Source organism: Ornithorhynchus anatinus, chromosome 3 (genome assembly GCF_004115215.2).
Source record: "Ornithorhynchus anatinus isolate Pmale09 chromosome 3, mOrnAna1.pri.v4, whole genome shotgun sequence".
NCBI classification, from domain to species: domain Eukaryota; kingdom Metazoa; phylum Chordata; class Mammalia; order Monotremata; family Ornithorhynchidae; genus Ornithorhynchus; species Ornithorhynchus anatinus.
This window is the reverse complement of record NC_041730.1, coordinates 31,719,609-31,740,092: the sequence shown is the minus strand read 5'-3', so window position 1 is coordinate 31,740,092 and position 20,484 is coordinate 31,719,609. Positions and strand designations below refer to the sequence as shown.

The 20,484-nt window shown below is 42.6% G+C and overlaps 1 protein-coding gene across 4 annotated transcripts in view; it reads right to left on the bottom strand.

Moving 5' to 3' along the window:
* The window catches only part of SHANK2 (SH3 and multiple ankyrin repeat domains 2), a 717,042-nt gene that overhangs the window by 266,968 nt on the left and 429,590 nt on the right, over positions 1-20,484 (bottom strand). For all 4 annotated transcript variants that reach the window (XM_039911444.1, XM_039911445.1, XM_039911446.1 and 1 more), the window contains one exon: positions 8,605-8,680. In XM_039911444.1, the coding sequence (XP_039767378.1) occupies positions 8,605-8,680 (76 nt within the window). The remainder of the gene's footprint in view (positions 1-8,604; positions 8,681-20,484) is intronic.

Below are 20,484 nucleotides of genomic sequence, written 5' to 3'. Positions count from 1 at the left end.
GAACACCAGTCTGTGTTAGTGCTCCTGACTCTGACACTGGGGAAGTTATTAAAATTTCTGGTTCTTCATTTCCACCATCTCCAAAATGGAATTAATGCTCCCCACTCTTGCTAAACTCACAGATATGGTGTAAGTACGAATGTGCAGAAATATAAAGGGCTTTGAGCTCCTTGGGAGAAATGTGCTATATAAATAGAGAGGGATGCTGATGTGTGGGTAGCTAACTTTCCTCTTAAAACTCTTACTTTTTTGTTCCAAAGACTGCAAAAATGTGTAGGTAGTGAGAATTGAATGGTAAGAAGCATAGATTTTTCTCATTCTTCCATTATCATTCCATATTTTGTCTTTTCCTCAGGTGTGAAAAGAGGAACAGTATTTACTGAAGATATGCTAACTAGGCTCCAGCACTGAGGAAATGTGCCATTTTGTTTGTTTCTCCCTAGGATTTTTTGATCCCTTATGGTGACCTTCAGCCTTATCACATATAGGGGTTTTTGTGCTTTCCTCATTTACCTGCAGTATCAAACACATCGCAGAGAGTTTTTTTTAAATAAAACATTTAAGAAGAGTTGCCCAAAGATAAACATTTGCCATGGCAATGCAAGCTGAGAGAGGTCCCGAGCGGGAATCTCCTTGAGAAATTGCTGCCAGGAGAGGGGCTTCACAAGGTCAGAGAGAGCTGAGAAGTCACAGAGGATTAGGATGAAATAGAGTCTGTTTGACTTGGTGAGAAGGTGATCATGGCCTTCTCACCAAGTCAAACAGACTTTATTTCATCCTAATCCTCTTTGAAGTGATCATGGCCTTCTAGAGAGCCATCTCAGGGGAGGAAAGGTGGCAAAAGCTGAATGGTAGGTCAAGGAAGGAGGTGGAGGAGAGAAAATGGAGGCAACAGATATAAAAAGCCAATTCAAAGAGTTTCCTTCAAAAACATTCAGAACATGTTTCCCCACTTCTCAAGAAAATCTAGTGGTTGCCCATCCACCTCTGCATCAAACAAAAACTCCTCACCATTGGCTTTAAAGCATTTAATCACCTTGTCCCCTCCTACCTCATTGCACTAACTCTACTACAACCCAGCCTAAACACTTTGTTGCTCTAATGTTAACCTTCTCACTGTACCTCTATCTTGTCTGTTTTGCTGCTGATCTATCTCCTATCTCTGGCCTGGAACGCCCTCCCCTCCTCATATCAGATAGATAATTACTCTCCACCACTTCAAAACCTTATTGAAGGCACATCTCCTCCAAGAAGTGTTCCCTAAGCCCTCCTTTCCTCTTCTCCCACTCCCTTCTGCACTGCTCTTACTTGCTCCTTCATTCATCCTCCCTCCCATCCCCATAGCACATAGGTATATATCTATAATTTATTTATGAATTTATTTCTTTATTTATATGAATGTCTACCTCCCCCATCTAGACTGTGAGCTTGTTGTGGGCAGGAATGTGTCTATTTGTTGCTATACTGTAGTCTCCCAAAGCTTAATTGATTTAATGAAATGAATGAGATAGCTGGATGATGCAATGGGGTCAAGGAAAGATTTCCTTAGGATAGGGGAAACAGGGTGTATTTGAAAGTAAAGGGAAGCTAAGCTATCAGAGAGTGAGCGGTTAGGAGAAGAAAAGTGGGCACAGGTGCATTTATAAGGTGTAAAGCAATGGGCTTGATTTCCAAAGCAATGAGTGGAATTTATTGAGTGCTTACTGTGCTCAGAACTAAGCACTTAGGAGAGAGCTAGTAGACACAATCCCTTCCCACAAGGCGATTACAGTCTTCAGTAAGCAGTAAGCAGATATCTCTTCTTAAAAAGACAGTTGAGCAGGATGAAAGTAGATGGTCATTTAAGAGAGAGCTGGAGAGATGAGGGGGGATTATGGAGATTTCTGGCATGTTTCAATTTTGTCAACAAAGTAGTTGGCCAAGCCACAGGGAGAAGAGAAGGAAGATGTGGAGGCACTGGAGATCTAAAGAGGAAGTTACAGACCTGAAATAATTGGTGTGGGGAATGGGTATTGAAATCAATTAAGAAGTAGTGATGAAGAACAGAGGTGAGAGCAGGGTTTTTGCAGGCTGAGGAAGAGTATGAGCTAGCCAAGGTCAGGCCAATGCCTGGATTTCCCCAGACGGCATTCCACAGTGCAAGCATATAAGTGGAGGAAGTGCCATGGAGGTGATCCAGTGCAAGGATAAAGTTAGGCTTGTAGAATAAAATGTTAGGGGTGTTAGATGGTGCAATCCATTAGGATGGATGTCAAGGAAGGAAGTCTGATGCTAGTTGTTACAGGATTCCTCGTGTCAGGACAGAGGATTCCTGGACTGGATGAACAAATGGCCTGCCCCCAAAGTGGCACTTATGATATCAATCAAATTTATTGAGTGCATATTGTGTGCAGAGCAGCGTACTAACCACTTGGGAGAGTTATGGTAAAACAATATAACAGAGTTAATAGTAAGTATAATAATTATGGTATTTGTTAAGCACTTACTACATGCCAAGCACTGTTCTAAGCACTGGGGTAAATACAAGGTAATCATGTTGTCCCACATGGGGCTCACAGTCTCAATCCCCATTTTACAGATGAGGTAACAGGCAGAGAGAAGTTAAGTGACTTGCCCAAGGTCACACAGCAGACAAGGAGCAGAGCCGGGTTTAGAACCCACATCCTCTGACTCCCAAGCCTGTGCTCTTGCCACTAGGCCACGCTGCTTCTCACACATTCTCTTATAGTCTGGAGGGGGAAGCAGGCATTAATAAATACTAAGCACTTAATACAGTGCTTTGCACCCAGAAAGTGCTCAATAAATACAATTGATTGGCTTAATATGGATAAATAAGTTACAGAAATGTATGTAAATTCGGTGGAGCTGAAGGAGAGTTGAATAAAAGGAGCAAATCGGGGCAATTCAGAAGGGAGTGGCAGAAGAGGAAATAGTGAGGGCATAGTCAGAGAAGGCCTCTTGGAGGAAACATGCCTTCAGTAAGGCTTTGAAGGTGAGGACAGCAATTGTCTTTTGGATACGAAGAGGGAGGGTGTTCTAGCCTAGAGGCAGGATGTGATTTATATGATGGTGTGTGATTTCCTGGATGTGTGAATTTAGACTTTGTTACAGTGCTGTTTTAGCCACATTGGAGGAATAACTAAACTCCACATACATTTGGTGTTCTCATTCCCTATTTCTTGCTTCTAAATGGATAAAGGATCATGTATTTGTAGTTGTACAATAATTTATTTCTCAAATTTCACATTTGTTAGTTCCATGTAATTTGTTTTCCTCAATAGCAAAATTTAGAGAAGGAATTTGGTTCTTGCGCTTCCAGAAAGGAAATTAACTGCTTGGTAAAGAAAATGTTTCCATTTGAATAGATCCTATTTAATTTTCTATCATATTTAATGTAAAAAGGGCAACATGGACTTTTTTCTTGTGACAACCAGAAGTATGCCTTACCCAAGGTGCAAATCCATCTGTATTCAAAGGATAATTGGCCTTTACTATTCGGATGAAAGCTTCAAAATTATTTTAATGAATTATTGCATATTTTGTCCCTTCACAAATGCATACTCATTTTAGATTTTTGAATTAAATGGATGACCTTGATTAGCGTGGCCTAATGGATAAAGCATAGGTCTGGGAGTCAAAAAAACCTGGGTTCTAATCCTGGCTCTGCAAACTTGGGCAAATCACGTAACTTCTCTGTGCCTCATTTGTTTCACCTGTAAAATGGGGATTACAAGTGGGAGCCCCATGTGGGACATGGACTGTCTCCACCTGATTAATATCTGCCCCAGGGCTTAATGCCTGGCACATAGGAAGCACACAACAAAGCCTATTAAAAGAAATCACACATTTTTTTCTCTTTAAACTCACTGTATATCAATTTGTATAATCTGTTTAGCATTCTCATTTTTCATACTTTAGTGATTATAGACCCCCAAGATATTCACTTTATTTGGGAAGTTGCAGTGATGTGGATTAAGCAAGCCTGATCTCCCAAAGAGTTCAATTGTTTATTTAATAAACAAGAGTTTATTTAATAAAACAGGGACTTGGTCTTGTCTACTATCCTCACATTTTTGTTTTTATTTATAATAGAAACAGGAGAACTCTGCAATTATCCAATTGCTCCTCAATTTAAGGGCAGTTTATTCACTGAAATGATAGTCTTTGCACTAATATGAAAACATAAATTTGTTTTGAACAGCTTCTGGAGTCAAAAAAGAGCCCTTTGCTTCATTTAAAATTCTATATAAAAGGGATGGGAATCTTGACAATTTCACAAGTTCTCAAGGCTTAAAGCCTAAGGAAAGATAGGTAAAAATAATCATAATAATTGTGGTATTTATTGTGGACTTACTTTGTGTCAAAGCACTGCACTAAGCACTGGGGTTTATATAAGGCAATCAAGTCCCACATAGGGCTTACAATCCAAGTAGGAGGGAGACCACGTATTGAATCCCCATTTTGCAGATGACGGAACTGAGGCACAGAGAAGTGATTTATCCAAGGTCACGCAGTAGATAAATGGTGGAGATGGGATTAAAACCCAGGTCCTCTGATTTCCAGGCCCGCTCTTTCCACTAAAACAAGTTGCTTCCCCTGGAAGAAAAAGCTAGTAATTTCTCTCTCAACATTAAAGCCCTACTTCCTGATAAGAGCTGGATTTCCAAAATGCAGGTGGCTTGTCTCTTTCTGTGTTTTCCAGATTGGTCCCAACTAACTTTAGTGTTCGTCATTTAGAGAGAGATCTACAAAATAATAAGCTTAAACAATCCACTTTAACTATCAATTCTTGGTGCCTCAAATATTTAGTTGAAAATGCCACAATCTGCTCAAATTGGAATCTTTAATCTTCAGCACGTTTAGCCATGCCTAGTTAATTATACAAATGAGTGTCATGAAGGTGACTGATCAAAATGTGCTGATAAAACTCCAAATTGTGCGTAACCTTGCAACATACCAATACAATACATGAGAAGCAGCAGGGCCTAAGTAATGTTTAATGTTGGTATTTGTTAAGCGCTTACTATGTGCCGAGCACTGTTCTAAGCGCTGGGTAGATACAAGGTCATTAGGTTGTCTCTCGGGGGCCTCACAGTCTTCATCCCCATTTTACAGATGGAGTAACTGAGGCACAGAGAAGTCAAGCGACTTGCCCAAAGTCACACAGCTGATAAGTGGCAGAGCCGGGATTAGAACCCACGACCTCTGACTCCCAAGCCCTTGCTCTTTCCACTGAGCCACGCTGCTTCAGTGGAAAAAGCACAGTCCTGCAAATCAGAGGACCTGGGTTCTAATCCTGGCTCCAACACTTGTCTGCCGTGTGACCTTGGGCAAATCGTTTAACTTATCTGTGCCTCAGTTTCCTCATCTGTAAAATGGGGATTAAGACTGTGGGCCTCTTATTGGACAGGGACTGTCCAACCCCAATATCTTCTAACCAACCGAGTGCTTAGTAAAGTACCTGGTACAAAAAAAGCACACAACAAGTATCACAATCATTATTATTATTATTAATAGCTCTCTGCACACTTTCATTCTCTCTAGACAACATCTTTTTCCAAGAAATTTCAAAATGTTTTGCAGAGAATGCTTTGAGAAGCAGCATGGCTTAGTGGAACGAGCCCAGGCTTGGGAGTCAGAGGACATGGGTTCTAATCCTAGCTCCACCACTTGTCTGCTGTGTGACGTCGGGCAAGTCACTTCAAGTTCTCTGTGCCTCAGATACCTCATCTGTAAGACTGCGAGCCCCACGTGGGACAATCTGATTACCAAGTATCTACCCTAGTGCTTAGAACAGTGCTTGGCACATAGTAAGCTCTTAACAAATACAATAATAACAATGATAATTTGCAGAGATATATCTGGTTTAAATCAAAATCCTGCCGAGGGCGGATATTATTGTGTCTAACTAAATACATGAAAATGGAGGTAGGCAGTAAAGGCTGTGGCTAGTACAACTCTGGATGGAATTGGGAAAGGTAAAAGGTGCCTTGGGATTCAAATCAAATACACAGAAAGAAAGCCAGATGGGCCTGGGCCAGGATCTGACAGGTCTGGACTTCTCCACCCTCCGTGTTAAAAAGGGGTCCAGCGTCCCACCAATCCATTCAGATTGGAAGGCCACAGGGAGTGCTATGACACAGGCAGGTTTGCCTCTGGTATTCTCAGTGACCCTCTACACCCCCCCAGGAAAATGAATTTCCAACCTCTCCCTATTTGTCCCAGTTCACCTCCCCCTCAGGTGCAGTATGGCTGGCATTGGATCTGGTCATCCCAATAAATTGAGGACTGTACTAACCTGGGCACACCGATGAGGATAGGCACTGTGCCCACTTAGGTCTCAGATTTCTAGTCTATGAAGGTCTCCATGACCTAGTGGATTATAATCCTAAATCAGGTGTTCTGATGATTTGTAGCCCATTGCTTCACCATGAAAGCAAGCTCTCTGTTGCCATACATCATAGACACATCACATGAAAGTCTTAAATCTGATAACAATGTTTCTTTAAAAAGCAAAAGCATCCATCCAACTGGAGACAAAGGATTTCTGAACCATGGGACATTTTTGTGGTATTTTTATGTGCTTACCATGTGCCAGGTACTGTACTAGGTGCTGTTGTAGGTACGATCTAATTAGGTTGAACACAGGCCCATGTCCCATGTGGGGTTCACAGTCTTAATACCTTTTTTACAGATGAGGTACCAGAGGCAGAGAGAAGTTAAGTGACCTACCCAAGGTCACACAGCAGACTAATGTCAGAGCTGGGGCTAGAACCCAGGTCCTGTGACTCCCAAGCCCCAGCTCTCCTCATTAGGCCACACTGCTTCAGGGTACTTTGACAAAGACCAGGGGATGGAAGGAAAACAGACTTCCACTGGAAGGCCTCTATCACTTCCCACAGCCCTGAACTAGTTTAGTTCAAGACAGATTAGCAATTTGTTACATAGTGGGAGTGACAAGAGAAAATCATGCCATGGCACAATTACATATGGTGAAAGGGAAGCAATTACTTGAGTAGAAAATGTTCAGTATTCTTCTGGCCATTATTGAACCCATTTGTTTGAATATGGACTTTTCAGACTTAGCTCAGGCTTCCCCCTCACCCTGTAGGGAAGCCCTAGCTTTTCTGGTTCTTTAATGATTTCTGACTGTGTTACAAAAATGGCCCATTGAAGGTTTGGTAAATTCACCTCAGCAGACACCTGAGTACCTTTCATGCAGCAGTATTCTGAGCCACTTTATTGTTTCCAAAAAACCTTTCTGTATCTTCAAGAGTACATGCAATAAAATATCCCCAGGGTAACAGCACCAAAAAAAGGTTCCATCTCTCCCTACATAAGCCTACTGTTAGGGACAAAAGCACTGTTTAAACAAAAACTCAAAGTAAGCAAATGTGGCAGAAATGTATATGAAAAAATAGGAGAAAGGTAAGCACAAATATAAAGTATCATCAAGTTTTCCTCCAAAGCCCAATTCACCTTTCATGAGCATCTGTGAAAATTTGCTTCATGCTTGTTTTACCAATCATTACAGACTAATTAAGTTTTCTTCCTTTCTTGGATTTTTGAATGTTGTATTCCCTTTAGAAGACAGATAGATCAATTTGCGAAGGTCCCCATATACCTAAGCAGACTCATGGCTCAGTGGAAAAGAGCCTGGGCTTCGGAGTCAGAGGTCATGAGTTCGACTCCCGGCTCTGCCACTTGTCAGCTGTGTGACTGTGAGCAAAACATTTAACTTCTCTGTGCCTCAGTTCCCTCATCTTTAAAATGGGGATTAAGACTGTGAGCCTCATGTGGGACAACCTGCAGCGCTTAGAAAAGTGCTCTGCACATAGTAAGCGCTTACCAAATACCAACATTATTATTATTCTCCAGTGCTTTTCAAAGAAGCTGCAACGCATAGTGGATAGAACATAGTCCTGGGAGTCAGAAGATCATGGTTCTAATCCCGGCTCCACCACTTATCTGCTGTGTGATCTTGGGCAAGTCACTTTGCTTCTCTGTACCTCAGTTACCTCATCTGTAAAATGGGGATTGAGACTGTGAGCTCCACATGGGTCAGGGACTGTATCCAACTCAATTTTCCTGTACCCAGCCCAGCACTTACCACAGTGCCTATCATATAGTAAGTGCTTAACAAATACCAAATTTGTTATCATCATTACTATCCCACAGACCCTAGATAGCCATATTCAAAAACAACTCAAGTCAGGCATGGCCAGTTAATATTAACTGACTTATCTGTGATATGATTACTGCAATCTCCAGAATGTAAGCACCTTGCGGGCAGGGAGTGTATATACCAATTCTGTTATTTCATACTCTCCCAAGAGCTTAGAACAGTGCTCTACAAACAGCAATCACTCAAATATAAATGATTGGTTACAATATTATCAAATCAGACCCTATCTCTGACCAACATTGGGCTCACAGTTGTAGGTGGAACAAATTCACTGAAAGATTTCTCATTATTATAGAGGTGATAAAGTGCTATCTGACCCACTGATAATTAAAATTTTAATTCTTCAAGTAAAAAAGGTAAAAGTTCCTAATAGGTAAATGAAAGCAACTTTCTTGGCAGCTGGAAGGTATGTATCTTACCTTGAAGCATCAAAGCTGTCATAAGAGCCCACTGTGTAGTGTCTAAATAACTTCTTTGTTCTATCTGTGCGAGTTTCTGTGGAAAGATGGAAAATAAACACTGTTTAAGAAGTTTGACCATTAAGGCTAAAAAAAGTTAATCCTCCTACATCTAACTGAAATATCAATGGCCACAGGCTTTTAATTAGAATGGGGTAAGCAAGATGAAGCTATTGTTTTTAAAACTGCTGTGTTCATCTGAACTTGTTAATTGCTATTGATGGTGGTTTTGAAGAATGGAATAGTTCACAATGCTTTAATTGAGGTTTTTAAATGAAACTGCAATTTTCAAAACTGAAGATAATGATCCCCTTAGGATCCTCTCCTTAAAATAAAATATTCAAGTCAGAATATTGTTTCAGAAATGATATGCATTGAAAATATGCAGGATTTTTGGTGATTCTGAGGTAGGTAGGAAAATGGAAGTTGATTTAATCTCTAATGGAATGCAAGTAATTAAAATTTCATGCAAATTCACTCTTTGCTGCTTTCATTCAACAAATATAGATTATGCAAATGCCATGTCAATTCATATCACCAAAAACTATGTTAAAAATGTAATTAGAGCTGTAATGAAATATCAATCAAAGCTGAAAACCAAAAATATGTACGTACCACAAATAGATCTCTTGTGTCTGGACAAAAGATGAAATCCCTGCCTTACCAATAAGTTTCCCAGTAAGGTGACCACCACCTTGCATTCTGCAAAACTATATTCAAGCCTTCCCTTCTCACTTTTCTGTAAATCACCCCACATCCTGTGGTGCTTAGCAATAACCGATGTAAACACAAACCTGGTCAATTACCCCAAAAGAGCTCTACAAGTTTCTTAGAGAACAGAGGAGAACAATATCTGCTTGAGGCAAACAATGGAGAAATAAATGATTCATTTATTATGGCAACCCTCAAAACTTTACTGCCTTGTTTTGGCCTCATAACTTTCTTCCCACTTCCAATGTAGGGGTTCTGAAACTATAAAGGCAAAGAACAACCTCACAGTTTCAGCTGGGCATGTGCAAACTTGATCACGCATAGTGGCCTAGTGGAAAGGTTCCAAGCTCGGGAGTCAGGGGACCAGGATTCAGATCCCAAATGCCTTCTGGGTAACCTTGGGCAAGTACCAACATCTCTGTGCCTCATCTTCCCTATCCCTAAAATGGGGGTTAAATAGCTTTCTTACCCTACCTTAGATTGTAAGCCCCTAGATAACTTGTAATTACCCCAGCACTTAGTTCAATGCTTGGTATATAATAATTGTGTTTTGTCTTAAGCGCTTACTATGTTCTAAGTACAGTAGTAAGTGGTGGAGTAGATACAAGATCATCAGGTCCTATATGGGGCACACAGTCTAAGTAGGCGAGAGAGCAGGTATTAAATCCCATTTTGCAGATGAGGGAATTGAGGCATAGAAAAGTTAAATGACTTGCCCAAGGTCACCCAGCAGGAAAGTAGAGGAGCTGGGATTAGAAACCACACTGCCAAGCCACACTACTTCTCTCTACAAATTAAGTATAAACACACATAAAGAGCGTGTACTTTATCACAGTTATTGTATTATCAAAATAATGTCGGTCCTTACATCAGCATTAGGATAACAAGCTCCTCTGTTAATGGTAATTATGTTCTAAAAGATGATGAGGATAACAAGCCTGCATTTTCTCAGAGAGAAGCAAAAGTTTATAAATGCTAAGAAAATGGCTCTAGGTCAAGTGACTCATTGGAACCCCAGGAGTTCCAGTTATCATTCAGAGAGGAGATAACTACAATTTACCATATATTTTGGAAAGTATTTTTTTCTTTCAATATGCCTTTGGACAGCTCTTAAGATACTGGAACTAAGACTTCCTGGGATCAAGGAGCAGTTTTTGGTCTATACATGGATACAATTGGATGCTATTTTGAATCAAAATTGCACAGATTTTAAACAAAATTCAGCAGGATGTTGTTTAAATCATTTTTTGGAATAAAATAAAGGTTACCTAGGTAATATTTAAATTCATTTCCTTATAAAATTTAATCTTAGAATTAAAAAAATCCAGCTTTTAAAAGAACAATTAGTTTAGACACATACGAGACAAAGATAGCAAAATCGAGAACTGCTGAGAGTGTTGAACAGATACAGTTAGATCAGAACAAAGAAATTGGAAAGCAAATGCTAGAGCCATTGACAATCTTGAAGAGGCACAGTTGTAACAAATGAGAGGGAAAGAAAAGTTTGCTGGACTGTAATTAAAGAAAAAGAACTTCAATGAAATACAGCAAAAGAATATGAAAACTACCAGCTGTTTGACTTTGGACAAACGGACCATATGGGATCTCACTGTAATTTTCTAAAGTAATAATTTATGTTAATTTATATTAATATCTGTCTCCCCCTCTAGATTATAAAATCATTTTAAGCTGAGAACGTTGCACTGTACTGTCCCAAGTTCTTGGTAGAGTGCTCTGTACATGGTAAACATTCAAAAATCACTGATTAATTGAATGGCATTTGTTGTTTAAGTGGAAAAATGGCCTCACCACCACTTCTCCTCCCTTCGACCTACTATGATCTTTAATGTTTGGCAAATCAACAAACTCAAGACATTTTTGGAGTGTATTTTGAAAATAAAACTCCCACTTCCAAATGATATCCTTTGGAGCTTAGCAGTCAAGTATGCAGACTTGAGAAGCAACATGGCCTAGCAGAGAAAGCATGAACCTGAAAATCAAAAGATCTGGGTCCAAACCCCAGCGCTGCCATTTGCTTGCTGTGTGAGCTTGGGCAAGTCACTGAATTTCTCTGTGCCTCAGTTGCCTTAATTTTAAATGGTGATTCAATACCTTTTCTCCCTCCTACTTAGACTGAGTTCTAAGAGGAAGAGAGACTGTGTCCAACTTGATTAATGCCAGCACTTAGAAAAATGCTTGACACATAGTAAGCGCTTAACATATAACATTAAAAAAAAGATTTTCTGTCAACAATTTACAGTACAATATCATACTGGATTTCAGGTACCAGTTCCAAAGAACACAGGATCCTTCAAATTCAGTTCATGGGTGATAAACCAAAAAGCTGAACAGTGTTGCAACAACATTCAAATTGAGACTTCATGAGGATGCTTCTTAATCGCAACAGCTATGTACAAAATTCCAAGAATTCTCTCAAAAGTGTATCTGCTGAACATAGAACAGTCACTCATGCTTCTAGAGTACCTAATAGAGAGCATAGTAAGATGTGATGCACTTCAGCAAATAGTCATCAGTGTTGTCATTTCTAGACTGTAAGATCACTGTGGTCAGGAATAAGTCAACCAACTCTGTTGTATTGTACTCTTTCATTTAGTGCAGTGCTCTGCATACAGTAAGCACTCAATAAATACCTCTGACCCCCTGAATTTAATAGGTCCAATATTATTTTGTTCTAATAAAATAGAGTAGCAGGCACAGAGATACTGCCGGGTCCCAGTATGAGATGGTATCATAATGTAAGGGGAAGATGGATAGGAGTGTAAAGGTTTTGCCTAGAGCTTTTATGCAAATAAGATGATGTTGGGAAATGAGACCATTAATCATATTTTACAATGCCACCAACTCTTTCAACTGTTTTTTTGTCAGATACGATTGCCCAAACTGAAAGTGAGTGATAATTGTTTCTATGCCTCAACCAGAAGGAAAAAAAAGTGGCTTTATTACATTCAACAGAGAGAAAGGCAGGAACTTAGTGATGGAGATGTAAGATGGTCACCTGGAAGTAGTCACCTATCTATATTGGGATGCCACACTATTTGCAGGAGTACATTTGGGATGTTATCACACATTTAAAAAGCTATGGTGGTTGACCTTTAATTACACTTTTGGGCAATCTATGCTGGTTGGAAATTCAAACAAAACTAATGGCTTGTCAAAAGCATTACAATTACCACAGTCTAACTGCAAGCACTTTCAGGTTTGAGTTGATTAGCCTATGAACTGATGATGATGATGTTGGTATTTGTTAAGCACTTACTATGTGCAGAGCACTGTTCTAAGAGCTGGGGTAGACACGGGGGAATCAGGTTGTCCCACGTGGGGCTCACAGTCTTAATCCCCATTTTACAGATGAGGTAACTGAGGCACAGAGAAGTTAAGTGACTTGCCCACGGTCACACAGCTGACAAGTGGCAGAGCTGGGATTCGAACCCATGACTTCTGACTCCAAAGCCCGTGCTCTTTCCACTGAGCCACGCTGCTTCTCCATGCTGTTCTCTATGAACTTCATAGGGCCTTAACCTAGCTATATCTAAGATGGAATGGAGGACTTCCCTATGCACATATTTTAAAATTTGATTTGAGAAAAATGAGAACAAATCAAATTGATAATGTTATCAGCACAGATTTACCAAGACCCTATAAAGTATCCAAAAATATCTTCTAGCAGACTGGAGAAAATGGGTAACCTTTCCATGGGTTAATTAAAGCTGTATTCAAGATAAAAATTAACACCATTCATGGAAATGTTGCAATTGACAAGTGTTATCTTGTCCAAAGATTTCATAGATTTTCTGAATATGGCATTTAGAAAATCTATCAAATACATCTGAAAATATGTACATAAGGTAAGAACATGGGCAGTAATGAAGAGAAATTGGGCCATTTGGTTTGGTTTCCTAGAATTGCTGCACAACACTGGGTAATAGTAAAACAATTACATAAATAAAACAATCTTTGTTTTTGAAGATGGTGGTACTGACACAGAGATCCAAGAAAAGCCCACTAAAATGCTTACTGATCCATCTTTGCATTAAACAGAAACCCCCTTCCACTGGGCTTAAGGCATTCAGTTCTCCCCATCCTACCTTACCTCGCTGATATTCCACCTAACTTGCACATTGCACTCCTCTAATGCTAGCCTACTCACTGAGCCTCATTCCCATTGGTCTCTCCGTTTACCCCTTGCCCACATTCTCCCTTTGGCCTAGAACTTCCTCCCCCTTCATATTCAACAGATCTCCAATCTACCTTCAGGATCTGCTTAAAATCATAGCTCCTCTAAGAGACCTTCCCTGCCTAAGACCTCATTTCCCCACCCTATTCACCTTCCCTTCTGAGTCACCTACACTCATGGTTGTGTGCTGCTTAAGTACTTTGATACTCACCCCATGCACACAGCACTTGTATACATATTCTATTCTATTCTGCCATTTACCATATCTGCAATTTTTGTGCCTGTCTAGATGGCAAGTGCCTTGAGGATCACGCCAATCAATCCCACTGTAATCTCCCAAGTTCTTATTACAGTGTTCCATACACTAATAAATATCATAGATTAACTGTTATCAGTGACTGAAAAGGATATTGGTTGACCAACACTTTTTTCTACGTTGTTTGCATATAAAGAAAGGATATTGCTGCTTTGTTTCCTCCAAACCTGGCCTAGATTTTCCTAGTTATTAGTTTTCTATTGGTTTGTATTTCAAGTTCACTAGGTCTTCCTGTGAGAAGATGGAATAGCTGCTCCATTAACTCCAATCGGGTAGAGATCAGAGTGTAGCTTTGTGTAGCCAAGGTGAAAAAGCAATATTAACTTGAAAAGGATCACAAACTTGTCTTTCCATTTTTCTGGATTCTCTTGCCGGGCTGGATAGTCTGACTAATCCTCTCTAACTTCCCTGGAAAGATTTTCCTGTTCTCTCTCTGCCAAGGACCTCGCTGTCACCATTCCTACATGTATTGTACTATCCCAGAAATTTAATACAATACTCTGCATGCAGGTATTGCTCAGTAAATACCATAGATTGATCATCTTTTCCTTTTTACCTTGTCTCTTAACATATCAGTAGGGTTCCTGTCTCAGTTTGAAGCTCCCACTACCTGGATCTACAGAGTTGGGAGCCCAGGAGGGAATGGGGAGGGCAGACCATGGCCATGGGAAAGGCCCGTGAGGAAATGGCCAGCACCACCACCCTTCCCCATTCCATTCTGGTTCAATACCTCATACTGGCAGGATCAGGAGACCTGGATTTAAATTTGGGAGCTGCAGATGGTAAGTGGACATACTATATTCAAAAAGAGAATGAACAGCCATGAGTTGTGAGAACCTATGGGGAAGCTCTTCAGAGCTGGAGTGGGAGAAAGAGAAGAAATTTCCTTGCCAGGAAGCCTCTGAGCAACATTCTTCAGCCAGCAGCATAGCCTAGTAGAAAGAGCACAAGCCTGGGAGTCAGAGCACCTGGGTTCTCATCCCAGCTCTGCAATTTACCTGCTGTGTGACCTTGGGCAAGTCATTTAACTTTTCTATGCCTCCATGCCTATCCCTCATCTGCAAAATGGAGATTCAATAACTATGTTCCTTCCTACTTAGAGTGTGAGCCCCAGCACTAATTATCTTATATCTACCCCAGCACTTAGTACAGTGCTTGGCACAGAGTTAGAATTTAAATATCAAAAAAAAACAAACAAAAAGAACAAACAAAAAAAACCTAGAGCCAAGCTAGTATAATAATGTTGGTATTTGTTATTCATTCATTCATTCATTCATTCAATAGTATTTATTGAGCGCTTACTATGTGCAGAGCACTGTACTAAGCGCTTGGGATGAACAAGTCGGCAACAGATAGAGACAGTCCCTGCCGTTTGACGGGCTTACAGTCTAATCGGGGGAGACGGACAGACAAGAACAATGGCACTAAACAGCGTCAAGGGGAAGAACATCTCGTAAAAACAATGGCAACTAAATAGAATCGAGGCGATGTACAATTCATTAACAAAATAAATAGGGTAACGAAAATATATACAGTTGAGCGGACGAGTACAGTGCTGTGGGGATGGGAAGGGAGAGGTGGAGGAGCAGAGGGAAAAGGGGAAAATGAGGCTTTAGCTGCGGAGAGGTAAAGGGGGGATGGCAGAGGGAGTAGAGGGGGAAGAGGAGCTCAGTCTGGGAATGCCTCTTGGAGGAGGTGATTTTTAAGTAAGGTTTTGAAGAGGGAAAGAGAATCAGTTTGGCGGAGGTGAGGAGGGAGGGCGTTCCAGGACCGTGGGAGGACGTGACCCAGGGGTCGACGGCGGGATAGGCGAGACCGAGGGACGGCGAGGAGGTGGGCGGCAGAGGAGCGGAGCGTGCGGGGTGGGCGGTAGAAAGAGAGAAGGGAGGAGAGGTAGGAAGGGGCAAGGTGATGGAGAGCCTTGAAGCCTAGAATGAGGAGTTTTTGTTTGGAGCGGAGGTCGATGGGCAACCACTGGAGTTGTTTAAGAAGGGGAGTGACATGCCCAGATCGTTTCTGCAGGAAGATGAGCCGGGCAGCGGAGTGAAGAATAGACTGGAGCGGGGCGAGAGAGGAGGAAGGGAGGTCAGAGAGAAGGCTGACACAGTAGTCTAGCCGGGATATAACGAGAACCCGTAATAGTAAGGTAGCCGTTTGGGTGGAGAGGAAAGGGCGGATCTTGGCGATATTGTAGAGGTGAAACCGGCAGGTCTCGGTAACGGATAGGATGTGTGGGGTGAACGAGAGGGACGAGTCAAGGATGACACCGAGATTGCGGGCCTGCGGGACGGGAAGGATGGTCGTGCCATCCACAGTGATAGAGAAGTCTGGGAGCGGACCGGGTTTGGGAGGGAAGATGAGGAGCTCAGTCTTGCTCATGTTGAGTTTTAGGTGGCGGGCCGACATCCAGGTGGAGACGTCCCGGAGGCAGGAGGAGATGCGAGCCTGAAGGGAGGGGGAGAGGACAGGGGTGGAGATGTAGATCTGCGTGTCATCTGCGTAGAGATGGTAGTCAAAGCCGTGAGAGCGGATGAGTTCACCGAGGGAGTGAGTGTAAATGGAGAACAGAAGAGGGCCATGAACTGACCCTTGAGGAACTCCAACAGTTAAAGGATGGGAGGGGGAGGAGGCTCCAGCGTAGGAGACCGAGAATGATCGGCCAGAGAGGTAAGAGGAGAACCAGGAGAGGACGGAGTCCGTGAAGCCAAGGTGAGATAAGGTATGGAGGAGGAGGGGATGGTCGACAGTGTCAAAGGCAGCAGAGAGGTCAAGGAGGATCAGAATGGAGTAGGAGCCATTGGATTTGGCAAGAAGGAGGTCATGGGTGACCTTAGAGAGAGCAGTCTCGGTAGAGTGGAGGGGACGGAAGCCAGATTGGAGGGGGTCTAGGAGAGAATGGGAGTTAACGAATTCTAGGCATCGATTGTAGACGACTTGTTCTAAGATTTTGGAAAGGAAGGGTAGTAGGGAGATAGGACGATAACTGGAGGGGGAAGTGGGGTCAAGAGCGGGTTTTTTTTAGGATGGGGGAGACGTGGGCATGTTTGAAGGCAGAGGGGAAGGAGCCCTTGGAGATTGAGTGGTTAAAAATAGAAGTTAAGGAAGGGAGGAGGGCAGGGGCGATGGTTTTAAGAAGGTGAGAGGGAATGGGGTCCGAGGTGCAGGTGGAGGGGGTGGCACTTGCGAGGAGGGAGGAGATCTCCTCTGAGGATACTGCAGGGAAGGATGGGAAAGTAGGGGAGGGGGTTGTTGGGGGGGAGGGGAGAGGCGGAGGGGTGACTTTGGGGAGCTCAGACCTGATCGTGTTGATTTTCATGAGGAAATAGGTGGCCAGATCATTAGGGGTGAGAGATGGGGGAGGGGGAGGAACAGGGGGCCTAAGGAGAGAGTTAAAGGTCCGGAACAATCGGCGGGGGTAACGGGCATGGGTGTCGATGAGGGAGGAGAAGAAGCTTTGCCTGGCGGAGGAGAGGGCAGAGTTAAGGCAGGAAAGGATAAATTTGAAGTGTGTGAGGTCGGCTTGGTGCTTGGACTTTTGCCAGCAGCGCTCAGCAGCTCGAGCATAGGAGTGTAGGAGGCGGACGGAGGAGGTGATCCAGGGCTGTGGGTTAGTGGAGCGAGAGCGGTGGAGGGAAAGGGGGGCGAGAGAGTCGAGATGAGTAGAGAGGGTGGAGTTGAGAGCGGAAACCCGCTCGTCGAGAGTGGGAAGAGAGGACAGGGCGGCAAGGTGAGGCGAGTGCTTGTTAAGTGCTTACTATGTGCAGAGCACTGTTCTAAGCACTGGGGTAGATACAGGGTAATCAGGTTGCCCCACGTGAGGCTCACAGTCTTAATCCCCATTTTACAGATGAGGTAACTGAGGCACAGAGAAGTTAAGTGACTTGCCCACAGTCACACAGCTGACAAGAGTCAGAGCAGGAATCTCTGCGCTATCCTATTTCTTCCTGCACTACTCCTTCTTGGCATTCTTAATTTCCTCCCCCTCTCTTTCACCTACCCTATCTAAGACAGGTTCAGTTTCAGTGGATCCAATAAATTGGCTAATCTCTTACTATTAATTTGCCATGTAGCAAACTGCTCTTTTTGTTTTCCACCCTTCCTATTCTCTACTGTCTCCATACGCATGTATCTGCTTACACTGTGCAATGACTTTCCTGAATGCTGAGGAAATCCCTGGAAATTAATCTGACAAGTTCCCAGGCCCACAGGGAGTTCATACTTTGAAATGGGAAGGAATGGGACATATCCCTAGAGAAGAGTCAAAAGGTGAGATTATTCAAACCTTCAAGATCACATGAAAAGATTGGATTTTGGAAGGCTCAGCAGTAAAAGCCCTTTTATGGAGGAAGTGGGTAAAGAGAATCCCCAGATTACTGGTTTACTGCTGTTCCAGACAGAACTGTAACTGCTATATTTCTCTCAGCATTCTAAGCATGGGAAATGTAGGATTTCCTGCCTTTCATCTGCTTCTATGAGGGGATGGACTAACTTTGCAGAATCTTGGGTATGAGGGAGGAGGGCAACTCAACCTTTAGACTCTATATTGTGACTCCTGTTTCATTCGAGGGTACTGAGCTCATCATCCCATACTGTCCATTCTTTTCTTTCTCCCCAACTTCCAAAACTCTGGGAGCTGCTCTAATATCAGTAACAGGAGAGACAGAAGAGAAAGGAGAGGAAAAGGAAGGAGAACTATCAGTGGACAGAACTGTGAGACACAAAAAACTACAACCTAGCTGACGTTAGGGTTCCCAAGAGGGTGTCTGTGGTGAAACAGAGGCAATTAACACCAAATTCTCCTCTTGCAGGACTGGGGTGCCCACTGAGAAGTGGAAGTATGTTTTGTTCAATGCAGATTCAGGTCAAAAACAAGCTCTTTTCACAGCTAAAATCCTGTCAAACTCAGCTAGTGACTCAAATTCTGAGCACTTTCCATGCATTTCTGTGGCTTTACTAGGTAGTCTCGACAATGGACGACTGCAGCCGTCTTTCTGTCCTGGGGTCAGGTTGTACATCTCTCCCCGCCCACATACACATACCCGAAGTCCTTGATACTTCTAACAAAACTATTCAGCACTACTGAAAGCTGTGGACCTGCTGTTCAGCTGTATTAATATTTATTTATTACTTTTTTTCTTTGTTACTTGCAGCCTATTTCTATGGCTGTGTGTTGGTTGCCTAGGGAACCATCGTGGGCTAAGATCTGATTGGGTGTGCAGTGTGAACCTGCCAGGGCTGTGGGCAGAATTCTGAGTGGTAGACACACACACACACACACACACACACACACTCACACATGAAAGGATAAGAGGACAACACTGACAGTCATAAAAGATGGGCACCATGGACGAGTGTGCTACCTGAATACCGTAGAGCAAATTGAACCAATTTCAATTCTGTTTTGTGAGTCATTAGGGGAGTTGCTTAGGACTGAGTACTTTGCAATTATTGGGTGTGTAGAGAGAGACTGAGATGTGGGAAAGCTTGGAAGGATGTCTGGATGTGCTACTGCAGCTTTTTGTGTAAAGGAGGACAGCTGAGAAAGATAAGATTATCTCCAACCCCGACAGCATTGGAATAAAGGAGCTTAGCCCAAGGTGTAACCATTGTGTCGGAGGGATATTTTTAGGGAATGGCTGAGGTAAGCCTGGTGAACTGCTCTCTGGGCATTACCTGAAATGGGCTTCCCTTCCCTTGGAGAATTCAACTGTTCATATGGTTTCAACTACCACCTTTGTGAACATGATTCCCTGATCTCTTTCGTTTTCTGCACGCACATTTTCTCATTACCTGAAATGGGCTTCCCTTCCCTTGGAGAATTCAACTGTTCATATGGTTTCAACTACCACCTTTGTGAACATGATTCCCTGATCTCTTTTGTTTTCTGCACGCACATTTTCTCCTGCCTTCAGGACAGGTCTACCTGGATGTTCTGACACTTCAAAATAAACAAGTCCAAAACAGAACTCCTCATCTTCCCACCCAAACCTTGTCTTTCTAATCATCACAGACAACACTACTCTCTTCCTTATTCACAAGCCTAGTAACCTTGCCATAGCCTCTAGTCATCTCTCTCATTTGACCTACATATTCAGTGTGTCACCAAATCCTGTTGGTCCTACCTTCACACATCACTAAAATCAGCCCTTCCCACTCCATTCAAACTGCCACTATGCTGATCCAAGCACTAATCCTACTGCAGATATTGTATCTGCCTCCCTCCTGCTCTCCCTACCATCTGTCTCTCCCTACTCTAGTCCTTACTTCATTCTGCTCACTGGACCATTTTTCTAAAAAGAGTTCAATCCTCATCTCTCCACTCCTCAAGAGTCTCCATCCTTCTTCACATCAAACAGAAACTCCTTACCAGTGGTTTTACAGCTTGTCCTCTCCTACCTTACCACACTGATTTCTTACTATAGCTCAGCCCACATATTTTGGTCCTCTAACATCTACATTTTCACTGTACTCTGATCTCTTCCATCTCACCACCAACCCCTTTCCCATACCCTTCTTCTGGCCAGGAACTACCTCTGCCTCCATATATGCCAGACCACCACTCCCCCAACCCTCAAAGCCTTCTCAAGGTCATATCTCCTCTAAAAGGCCTTCCCCAATT